At 38.1% G+C, this 12,679-nt stretch overlaps 1 protein-coding gene and 1 long non-coding RNA gene across 4 annotated transcripts in view; both read right to left on the reverse strand.

Moving 5' to 3' along the window:
• Positions 1-231: 231 nt before the first annotated feature.
• LOC118380186 (vesicular glutamate transporter 1-like) overlaps positions 232-12,679 on the reverse strand; it is a 69,285-nt gene continuing 56,837 nt past the window's right edge. The window contains exons 10-13 of the mRNA XM_052519657.1: positions 11,266-11,376; positions 1,863-1,990; positions 1,269-1,338; positions 232-638 (exon numbers count right to left, since the gene is read on the reverse strand). Of these exons, the coding sequence (XP_052375617.1) occupies positions 379-638; positions 1,269-1,338; positions 1,863-1,990; positions 11,266-11,376 (569 nt within the window). The 3' untranslated portion in view covers positions 232-378. The remainder of the gene's footprint in view (positions 639-1,268; positions 1,339-1,862; positions 1,991-11,265; positions 11,377-12,679) is intronic.
• On the reverse strand, positions 2,317-3,711 carry LOC127930178 (uncharacterized). 3 transcript variants are annotated; one of them, XR_008137121.1, is made up of 3 exons: positions 3,674-3,711; positions 3,205-3,324; positions 2,317-2,558 (listed from the first exon to the last, which is right to left on the reverse strand). It is a non-coding gene; the product is annotated as an uncharacterized LOC127930178 (long non-coding RNA). The 3 variants fall into 3 exon arrangements; XR_008137120.1 differs by lacking the exon at positions 3,674-3,711 and adding an exon at positions 3,611-3,648; XR_008137119.1 differs by lacking the exon at positions 3,674-3,711 and adding an exon at positions 3,365-3,402.

The raw sequence follows: 12,679 nt of genomic DNA on the forward strand, positions 1-12,679 counted from the left end.
CCCCTTCCCTATCCCCCTCTTCCCTTCCCTATCCCCCCTCTTCCCTCTCCCCTTCCCTATCTTCCCTATCCCCCTCTCTTCCCTATCCCCCCTCTCTTCCCTATCTCCCCCCTCTCTTCCCTATCCCCCCTCTCTTCCCTATCCCCCCTCTCTTCCCTATCCCCCTCTCTTCCCTATCCCCCCTCTCTTCCCTATCTCCCCTCTCTTCCCTATCCCCCCTCTCTTCCCTATCCCCCCTCTCTTCAGACTTGAGAAAGGTACAGTATACTTAACATGGACTTAAGTCAGCCTTTTTAGACTAAGGTCCATGTTTAGTCAACTTATCTCAAGTCTGAATAGGGCATTATGTGAGCTCCCTCTCTCTCTCCCTCCGTAGAGTTACTGGTTGTATCCCGGAGGTTGAACATATTCCTCCGTCTTCTCCCAGTCCTGGACCCATCCTGCCCCCCCTCCAGCACCCCCTCCTCCGTTGGGGCCCGCTGTTGGCTGGCTCATGGCTCCGTACTGCCCCCCTCCGCCAGTGCGGTACATCTCTTCCGTCTCATTGGCCAGTTCGTCCTCGTCGATGATGCCACACTTCTCATCGCTGGTGTCCTCCTGGTCCGCCCACGGCTGCTTTTCCCCTGACGCAAAGATTCCTGGGAAAGAGCCAGGAGGATCATTCAGAATCAGGTTTGGGTCACATTAGATTCACACCTCGGTCTATTCATAAGACACCAATTAGAAGAAAACTGATGGAAACAGAAAGGGACTAACTGAGCTTGTCCAATTAGAAAGCTTAGCAAAACCTTTTGCTACGATGTGATTAATACTTTATGTGGCAAAGTGAATTCAAATGAGTAATCACATTCTCAATTGTGATTGAATTCACGCAATTGGTTTCAAACATGATTTTTAATTGAATTCAGTCTGAATTTCCTTTAGGGTTTCACACATGATTGATTTGGTGAAGGATTTACATCAGTCATTCATCTTGGATTCAAATGCGATTTCGGCAGAACTCAAGTTGCATTCATTCGTATATTGGTGATTTACATGAGCCACAGTCGTTTCATTTGTGGTTCACGCTAAGTTGCCACTGGATTCCCAGTATTTTACACATCATTTATTTGCGATTCACATAGGAGTCATGTGATTTAGAAACCCCTCACACGTGATTTGTTGATGAAATGAACCATTTGCATACAATTCACAAAGACTCCCTGAACTATAGGTTCATTGAAGGACTGACTGGAGCTTCACACAGGAACCAACACATAAACACATACCATAGAAAATCACTCCACCATAGTGAACAACTGAAGCGATGAGGAAGACACCCTGCCAATCTTCACGCGACTGAGAGAGAGAGAGAAGAGCTTTTAAGATCGGGAATTATGGAAATATAAACATGTTAGAACCATCATGTTGACAAATTCTGGACAGTTGAATAGTTTACAAGCAGTTTATGATTAGACCTAATGCCTTGTCCTGGAGTAAAAACCATTCTCACTAAATCATGTCCATTGAAAGCTCATTTCAGTCTTTTTCTGCTGTCTTGCCGACAACTCATGGAATTGTCTTGACAATGACAATGAAGTAGGTAAAGCACAGACAGATCTGGGACCTGCCTACATGTTAGTCCAGGACTAGGCTTAATCTGTGTCTGGGAAACTGCTCCTACATGTAACTGGTTAAATGTAATGCCAGTTTGATTGAACAGAGCTCTGTGTGTCTTGGTAATTCCCCTCCATGTAACTGGTTAAATGTAATGCCAGTTTGATTGAACAGAGCTCTGTGTGTCTTGGTAATTCCTCTCCATGTAACTAACTGGTTAAATGTAATGCCAGTTTGATTGAACAGAGCTCTGTGTGTCTTGGTACCTTGTGTTTGGTCATGGCGCCCACTATAAGAGGGCACACCATTCCCGACAAGGTGCCCACTCCGTTGGAAATGCCCATCAAAATGCTGGCATAGCGGGGGGCAATATCCAAGTGATTCACGTTGAAACCTGAAGAGAGAGGGAGGGATGGGGGGTCAGGAGAAATGCAGAGAAATATTTTGGTTTGGAACCCGGAACCAAATCTCCCGCTATGTAGCAGTCTGTCTGGAGAGACTCACCATCTGACCATGCTACAAACAACTGAAGTATGAGGCTTTCCTTATCACCAGTAGGCTGCCTAATCGAATCTAACCAAAACCTTACCCAAACCCTAACTACAACATTACCTTAATCACAACATTACCTTAACCACAAACTTATCCTAACCCTAACCACAACCTTATCCCAACCCTAAACACAACCTTATCCCAACCCTAACCACAACATTACCATAACCATAACCACAACCTTACCTTAACCGTAACCACAACATTACCATAACCATAACCTTATATTAACCATTACCACAGCATTATCTTAACCCTAACCACAACATTACCATAACCACAACCTTATCTTAACCATAAACACAACCTTATCTTAACCCTAACTACAACATTACCATAACCACAACCTTATCTTAACCATAACCACAACCTTATCTTAACCCTAACCACAACATTATCATAACCACAACCTTATCTTAACCCTAACCACAACATTATCATAACCACAACCTTATCTTAACCCTAACCACAACATTACCATAACCACAACCTTATCTTAACCCTAACCACAACATTATCATAACCACAACCTTATCTTAACCCTAACCACAACATTATCCTAACCCTAACCACACCATTATCATAACCACAACCTTATCTTAACCCTAACCACAGCATTATCCTAACCGCAACATTATCATAACCACAACATTATCATAACCCTAACCACAACATTATCATAACCACAACCTTATCTTAACCCTAACCACAACATTACCATAACCACAACCTTATCTTAACCCTAACCACAACATTACCATAACCACAACCTTATCTTAACCCTAACCACAACATTACCATAACCACAACCTTATCTTAACCCTAACCACAACATTACCATAACCACAACCTTATCTTAACCCTAACCACAACATTATCATAACCACAACCTTATCTTAACCCTAACCACAACATTATCCTAACCCTAACCACAACATTACCATAACCACAACCTTATCTTAACCCTAACCACAACATTACCATAACCACAACTTTATCTTAACCCTAACCACAACATTATCATAACCACAACCTTATCTTAACCCTAACCACAACCTTATCTTAACCCTAACCACAACATTACCATAACCACAACCTTATCTTAACCCTAACCACAACATTATCATAACCACAACCTTATCTTAACCCTAACCACAACATTATCATAACCACAACCTTATCTTAACCCTAACCACAACATTACCATAACCACAACCTTATCTTAACCCTAACCACAACATTATCATAACCACAACCTTATCTTAACCCTAACCACAACATTATCCTAACCCTAACCACAACATTACCATAACCACAACCTTATCTTAACCCTAACCACAACATTACCATAACCACAACTTTATCTTAACCCTAACCACAACATTATCATAACCACAACCTTATCTTAACCCTAACCACAACCTTATCTTAACCCTAACCACAACATTACCATAACCACAACCTTATCTTAACCCTAACCACAACATTATCATAACCACAACCTTATCTTAACCCTAACCACAACCTTATCTTAACCCTAACCACAACATTATCATAACCACAACCTTATCTTAACCCTAACCACAACATTATCATAACCACAACCTTATCTTAACCCTAACCACAACATTACCATAACCACAACCTTATCTTAACCCTAACCACAACCTTACCATAACCACAACCTTATCTTAACCCTAACCACAACATTACCATAACCACAACCTTATCCTAACCCTAACCACAACATTATCTTAACCCTAAAATAAGACTAAAAACCTCATAAGAATCTGATTATATGGCCCATTTTTTCCCATAGCATGAACATTTCAACAAAAATCACTTTCAATGTCTGAAAAGGAAAGAACAGTCCTTAGGTTTGGTATTATCTTCCTGACTGTTGTTACTCAGTAAACCTAACTGACAGTTTGGTATTATCTTCCTGACTGTTGTTACTCAGTAAACCTAACTGACAGTTTGGTATTATCTTCCTGACTGTTGTTACTCAGTAAACCTAACTGACAGTTTGGTATTATCTTCCTGACTGTTGTTACTCAGTAAACCTAACTGACAGTTTGGTATTATCTTCCTGACTGTTGTTACTCAGTAAACCTAACTGACAGTTTGGTATTATCTTCCTGACTGTTGTTACTCAGTAAACCTAACTGACAGTTTGGTATTATCTTCCTGACTGTTGTTACTCAGTAAACCTAACTGACAGTTTGGTATTATCTTCCTGACTGTTGTTACTCAGTAAACCTAACTGACAGTTTGGTATTATCTTCCTGACTGTTGTTACTCAGTAAACCTAACTGACAGTTTGGTATTATCTTCCTGACTGTTGTTACTCAGTAAACCTAACTGACAGTTTGGTATTATCTTCCTGACTGTTGTTACTCAGTAAACCTAACTGACAGTTTGGTATTATCTTCCTGACTGTTGTTACTCAGTAAACCTAACTGACAGTTTGGTATTATCTTCCTGACTGTTGTTACTCAGTAAACCTAACTGACAGTTTGGTATTATCTTCCTGACTGTTGTTACTCAGTAAACCTAACTGACAGTTTGGTATTATCTTCCTGACTGTTGTTACTCAGTAAACCTAACTGACAGTTTGGTATTATCTCCTGACTGTTGTTACTCAGTAAACCTAACTGACAGTTTGGTATTATCTTCCTGACTGTTGTTACTCAGTAAACCTAACTGACAGTTTGGTATTATCTTCCTGACTGTTGTTACTCAGTAAACCTAACTGACAGTTTGGTATTATCTTCCTGACTGTTGTTACTCAGTAAACCTAACTGACAGTTTGGTATTATCTTCCTGACTGTTGTTACTCAGTAAACCTAACTGACAGTTTGGTATTATCTTCCTGACTGTTGTTACTCAGTAAACCTAACTGACAGTTTGGTATTATCTTCCTGACTGTTGTTACTCAGTAAACCTAACTGACAGTTTGGTATTATCTTCCTGACTGTTGTTACTCAGTAAACCTAACTGACAGTTTGGTATTATCTTCCTGACTGTTGTTACTCAGTAAACCTAACTGACAGTTTGGTATTATCTTCCTGACTGTTGTTACTCAGTAAACCTAACTGACAGTTTGGTATTATCTTCCTGACTGTTGTTACTCAGTAAACCTAACTGACAGTTTGGTATTATCTTCCTGACTGTTGTTACTCAGTAAACCTAACTGACAGTTTGGTATTATCTTCCTGACTGTTGTTACTCAGTAAACCTAACTGACAGTTTGGTATTATCTTCCTGACTGTTGTTACTCAGTAAACCTAACTGACAGTTTGGTATTATCTTCCTGACTGTTGTTACTCAGTAAACCTAACTGACAGTTTGGTATTATCTTCCTGACTGTTGTTACTCAGTAAACCTAACTGACAGTTTGGTATTATCTTCCTGACTGTTGTAAACCTCAGTAAACCTAACTGACAGTTTGGTATTATCTTCCTGACTGTTGTTACTCAGTAAACCTAACTGACAGTTTGGTATTATCTTCCTGACTGTTGTTACTCAGTAAACCTAACTGACAGTTTGGTATTATCTTCCTGACTGTTGTTACTCAGTAAACCTAACTGACAGTTTGGTATTATCTTCCTGACTGTTGTTACTCAGTAAACCTAACTGACAGTTTGGTATTATCTTCCTGACTGTTGTTACTCAGTAAACCTAACTGACAGTTTGGTATTATCTTCCTGACTGTTGTTACTCAGTAAACCTAACTGACAGTTTGGTATTATCTTCCTGACTGTTGTTACTCAGTAAACCTAACTGACAGTTTGGTATTATCTTCCTGACTGTTGTTACTCAGTAAACCTAACTGACAGTTTGGTATTATCTTCCTGACTGTTGTTACTCAGTTTGGTCAGTAAACCTAACTGACAATTACTGACTGTTGTTACTCAGTAAACCTAACTGACAGTTTGGTATTATCTTCCTGACTGTTGTTACTCAGTAAACCTAACTGACAGTTTGGTATTATCTTCCTGACTGTTGTTACTCAGTAAACCTAACTGACAGTTTGGTATTATCTTCCTGACTGTTGTTACTCAGTAAACCTACTGACAGTTTGACAGTTTCAGTATTACCTAACTGACAGTTTGGTATTATCTTCCTGACTGTTGTTACTCAGTAAACCTAACTGACAGTTTGGTATTATCTTCCTGACTGTTGTTACTCAGTAAACCTAACTGACAGTTTGGTATTATCTTCCTGACTGTTGTTACTCAGTAAACCTAACTGACAGTTTGGTATTATCTTCCTGACTGTTGTTACTCAGTAAACCTAACTGACAGTTTGGTATTATCTTCCTGACTGTTGTTACTCAGTAAACCTAACTGACAGTTTGGTATTATCTTCCTGACTGTTGTTACTCAGTAAACCTAACTGACAGTTTGGTATTATCTTCCTGACTGTTGTTACTCAGTAAACCTTGACAGTTTGGTATTATCTTCCTGACTGTTGTTACTCAGTAAACCTAACTGACAGTTTGGTATTATCTTCCTGACTGTTGTTACTCAGTAAACCTAACTGACAGTTTGGTATTATCTTCCTGACTGTTGTTACTCAGTAAACCTAACTGACAGTTTGGTATTATCTTCAGTAAACCTAACTGACAGTTTGGTATTATCTTCCTGACTGTTGTTACTCAGTAAACCTAACTGACAGTTTGGTATTATCTTCCTGACTGTTGTTACTCAGTAAACCTAACTGACAGTTTGGTATTATCTTCCTGACTGTTGTTACTCATCTTCCTGACTGTTGTTACTCACTAAACCTAACTGACAGTTTGGTATTATCTTCCTGACTGTTGTTACTCAGTAAACCTAACTGACAGTTTGGTATTATCTTCCTGACTGTTGTTACTCAGTAAACCTAACTGATTATCTTCTTCCTGACTTTGTTACTCAGTAAACCTAACTCAGTTTGGTATTATCTTCCTGACTGTTGTTACTCAGTAAACCTAACTGACAGTTTGGTATTATCTTCCTGACTGTTGTTACTCAGTAAACCTAACTGACTGACAGTTTGGTATTATCTTCCTGACTGTTGTTACTCAGTAAACCTAACTGACAGTTTGGTATTATCTTCCTGACTGTTGTTACTCAGTAAACCTAACTGACAGTTTGGTATTATCTTCCTGACTGTTGTTACTCAGTAAAAACCAGTTTGGTATTAACTGACTCAGTAAACCTTGACAGTTTGGTATTATCTTCCTGACTGTTGTTACTCAGTAAACCTAACTGACAGTTTGGTATTATCTTCCTGACTGTTGTTACTCAGTAAACCTAACTGACAGTTTGGTATTATCTTCCTGACTGTTGTTACTCAGTAAACCTAACTGACAGTTTGGTATTATCTTCCTGACTGTTGTTACTCAGTAAACCTAACTGACAGTTTGGTATTATCTTCCTGACTGTTGTTACTCAGTAAACCTAACTAACTGTATTACCTGTTTGTTACTCAGTGACAGTTTATCTTCCTGACTGTTGTTACTCAGTAAACCTAACTGACAGTTTGGTATTATCTTCCTGACTGTTGTTACTCAGTAAACCTAACTGACAGTTTGGTATTATCTTCCTGACTGTTGTTACTCAGTAAACCTAACTGACAGTTTGGTATTATCTTCCTGACTGTTGTTAACTCAGTAAACCTAAACCTAACTGACAGTTTGGTATTATCTTCCTGACTGTTGTTACTCAGTAAACCTAACTGACAGTTTGGTATTATCTTCCTGACTGTTGTTACTCAGTAAACCTAACTGACAGTTTGGTATTATCTTCCTGACTGTTGTTACTCAGTAAACCTAACTGACAGTTTGGTATTATCTTCCTGACTGTTGTTACTCAGTAAACCTAACTGACAGTTTGGTATTATCTTCCTGACTGTTGTTACTCAGTAAACCTAACTGACAGTTTGGTATTATCTTCCTGACTGTTGTTACTCAGTAAACCTAACTGACAGTTTGGTATTATCTTCCTGACTGTTTGTTACTTCAGTCAGTAAACCTAACTGACAGTTTGGTATTATCTTCCTGACTGTTGTTACTCAGTAAACCTAACTGACAGTTTGGTATTATCTTCCTGACTGTTGTTACTCAGTAAACCTAACTGACAGTTTGGTATTATCTTCCTGACTGTTGTTACTCAGTAAACCTAACTGACAGTTTGGTATTATCTTCCTGACTGTTGTTACTCAGTAAACCTAACTGACAGTTTGGTATTATCTTCCTGACTGTTGTTACTCAGTAAACCTAACTGACAGTTTGGTATTATCTTCCTGACTGTTGTTCAGTAAACCTAACTGACAGTTTGGTATTATCTTTGACTGTTGTTCCTGACTGTTGTTACTCAGTAAACCTAACTGACAGTTTGGTATTATCTTCCTGACTGTTGTTACTCAGTAAACCTAACTGACAGTTTGGTATTATCTTCCTGACTGTTGTTACTCAGTAAACCTAACTGACAGTTTGGTATTATCTTCCTGACTGTTGTTACTCAGTAAACCTAACTGACAGTTTGGTATTATCTTCCTGACTGTTGTTACTCAGTAAACCTAACTGACAGTTTGGTATTATCTTCCTGACTGTTGTTACTCAGTAAACCTAACTGACAGTTTGGTATTATCTTCCTGACTGTTGTTACTCAGTAAACCTAACTGACAGTTTGGTATTATCTTCCTGACTGTTGTTACTCAGTAAACCTAACTGACAGTTTGGTATTATCTTCCTGACTGTTGTTAAACCTAACAGTATTATAAACCTAACTGACAGTTTGGTATTATCTTCCTGACTGTTGTTACTCAGTAAACCTAACTGACAGTTTGGTATTATCTTCCTGACTGTTGTTACTCAGTAAACCTAACTGACAGTTTGGTATTATCTTCCTGACTGTTGTTACTCAGTAAACCTAACTGACAGTTTGGTATTATCTTCCTGACTGTTGTTACTCAGTAAACCTAACTGACAGTTTGGTATTATCTTCCTGACTGTTGTTACTCAGTAAACCTAACTGACAGTTTGGTATTATCTTCCTGACTGTTGTTACTCAGTAAACCTAACTGACAGTTTGGTATTATCTTCCTGACTGTTGTTACTCAGTAAACCTAACTGACAGTTTGGTATTATCTTCCTGACTGTATGTTACTCAGTAAACCTAACTGACAGTTTGGTATTATCTTCCTGACTGTTGTTACTCAGTAAACCTAACTGACAGTTTGGTATTATCTTCCTGACTGTTGTTACTCAGTAAACCTAACTGACAGTTTGGTATTATCTTCCTGACTGTTGTTACTCAGTAAACCTAACTGACAGTTTGGTATTATCTTCCTGACTGTTGTTACTCAGTAAACCTAACTGACAGTTTGGTATTATCTTCCTGACTGTTGTTACTCAGTAAACCTAACTGACAGTTTGGTATTATCTTCCTGACTGTTGTTACTCAGTAAACCTAACTGACAGTTTGGTATTATCTTCCTGACTGTTGTTACTCAGTAAACCTAACTGACAGTTTGGTATTATCTTCCTGACTGTTGTTACTCAGTAAACCTAACTGACAGTTTGGTATTATCTTCCTGACTGTTGTTACTCAGTAAACCTAACTGACAGTTTGGTATTATCTTCCTGACTGTTGTTACTCAGTAAACCTAACTGACAGTTTGGTATTATCTTCCTGACTGTTGTTACTAACAGTATTAAACCTAACTGACAGTTTGGTATTATCTTCCTGACTGTTGTTACTCAGTAAACCTAACTGATAGCTTGGTATTATCTTCCTGACTGTTGTTACTCAGTAAACCTAACTGACAGTTTGGTATTATCTTCCTGACTGTTGTTACTCAGTAAACCTAACTGACAGTTTGGTATTATCTTCCTGACTGTTGTTACTCAGTAAACCTAACTGACAGTTTGGTATTATCTTCCTGACTGTTGTTACTCAGTAAACCTAACTGACAGTTTGGTATTATCTTCCTGACTGTTGTTACTCAGTAAACCTAACTGACAGTTTGGTATTATCTTCCTGTAAACCTAACTGACAGTTTGGTATTATCTTCCTGACTGTTGTTACTCAGTAAACCTAACTGACAGTTTGGTATTATCTTCCTGACTGTTGTTACTCAGTAAACCTAACTGACAGTTTGGTATTATCTTCCTGACTGTTGTTACTCAGTAAACCTAACTGACAGTTTGGTATTATCTTCCTGACTGTTGTTACTCAGTAAACCTAACTGACAGTTTGGTATTATCTTCCTGACTGTTGTTACTCAGTAAACCTAACAGACAGTTTGGTATTGTCTTCCTGACTGTTGTTACTCAGTAAACCTAACTGACAGTTTGGTATCATCTTCCTGACTGCTGTTACTCAGTAAACCTAACTGACAGTTTGGTATTATCTTCCTGACTGCTGTTACTCAGTAAACCTAACTGACAGTTTGGTATTGTCTTCCTGACTGTTGTTACTCAGTAAACCTAACTGACAGTTTGGTACCTGTATTGAATTACGAGTGGGACATTTCACTTCCATTTATCCAGCGAGTGGTGCAACTGAGCATCGTCTCTCAGACCTACAAGTTGACTGAAGAATACTCTAACTGATTGGTTGTTGTCTTTCTCCAAAGTGAATTGACAAATCAGATTACAGAGTCAGAGGCGGGAGATGACATCACAAAGCATTCATCACTGAGGATTGTACCAATGCTCATGCACAGACAGTGGACACGTTCCAGGCTGACTACACTTCAGACACACGATCTCACAACGCCTGGATAGATGTTAAATAGCCACAGACATACGTCATCAACAGAACATCCTTGACAGTTCAAAACAAATAGATCATTAATAATTCATGGGTTGGATTTATATAGTGTTTTTCTACCAACTGAGGTCCTCAAAGCGTTTTACACAGTAAGGAGGAAACTCACCTCAGCCACCACCAACGTGGAGCACCCGATTGGGTTGATACACGGCCACCTTTTTTTTGTGCCAGAACGCTCATCACACAACAACTGAATATGAATTTAAATATGGTTTCTCACAGCTCTGTAGAGATGTAGTGACAGTCCTAAAGTCTGTTTGTTTGTGGGAGAGAAAATCTTTCACATCCTTACCTGAGATGGCAAATCCGCTGAAGCCCACAGCGATGACTAAAAAGGAGATGGCCATGACCTTGGTGTGAGAGTATCCCACCACCAGCAAGAATGTGGCCTCCATTCCAAACCCTGGTGACAAAACAGGAACCACAACTAAACACACTAAAACCACCACTAACAACAAACACGAAAGATCACAATATGGAAAGGACCCTTTGACTCTAATGGTATTAGGGTTGGGTGGGGGTGTTGATCGCCATTTAGTTTTGCACTCTGTGACAAACATAGGTTGTGGGCAGAGACATATATTTAGAGAGTTGGGATAACTTTTAGAATTTTTCGACCAAAAATGTACATATTGCAACTTTATCATTAATGTCTTGTCCTAGTCGTGTTTGTTGAGTGGATAATTTTAATTTGCCCCTTCTGTCATGCCCATGCCCTGTGCCAGTGACGTGGTGATGATGATGATCCTGTGTGGCTCAATTGGTGAAAGCAGAGCGCTAGCAATGCCAAGGTCATGGGTTCAATTCCCACAGGAATCGTGTATATACAGATACTATAATGTTTGCCCTCACTGAGCTGTAAAGGCATTCCTTCTGTTTTATATAACAATTATAGAACGTTCTGCATTCCTTCTGTTTTATATAACAATTATAGAACATTCTGCATTCCTTCTGTTTTATATAACAATTATAGAACGTTCTGCATTCCTTCTGTTTTATATAACAATTATAGAACATTCTGCATTCCTTCTGTTTTATATAACAATTATAGAACATTCTGCATTCCTTCTGTTTTATATAACAATTATAGAACATTCTGCATTCCTTCTGTTTTATATAACAATTATAGAACATTCTGCATTCCTTCTGTTTTATATAACAATTATAGAACGTTCTGCATTCCTTCTGTTTTATATAACAATTATAGAACGTTCTGCATTCCTTCTGTTTTATATAACAATTATAGAACATTCTGCATTCCTTCTGTTTTATATAACAATTATAGAACGTTCTGCATTCCTTCTGTTTTATATAACAATTATAGAACATTCTGCATTCCTTCTGTTTTATATAACAATTATAGAACATTCTGCATTCCTTCTGTTTTATATAACAATTATAGAACATTCTGCATTCCTTCTGTTTTATATAACAATTATAGAACGTTCTGCATTCCTTCTGTTTTATATAACAATTATAGAACATTCTGCATTCCTTCTGTTTTATATAACAATTATAGAACATTCTGCATTCCTTCTGTTTTATATAACAATTATAGAACATTCTGCATTCCTTCTGTTTTATATAACAATTATAGAACATTCTGCATTCCTTCTGTTTTATATAACAATTATAGAACGTTCTGCATTCCTTCTGTTTTATATAACAATTATAGAACGTTCTGCATTCCTTCTGTTTTATATAAC

This window comes from Oncorhynchus keta, chromosome 5 (genome assembly GCF_023373465.1).
Source record: "Oncorhynchus keta strain PuntledgeMale-10-30-2019 chromosome 5, Oket_V2, whole genome shotgun sequence".
Classification (NCBI taxonomy): domain Eukaryota; kingdom Metazoa; phylum Chordata; class Actinopteri; order Salmoniformes; family Salmonidae; genus Oncorhynchus; species Oncorhynchus keta.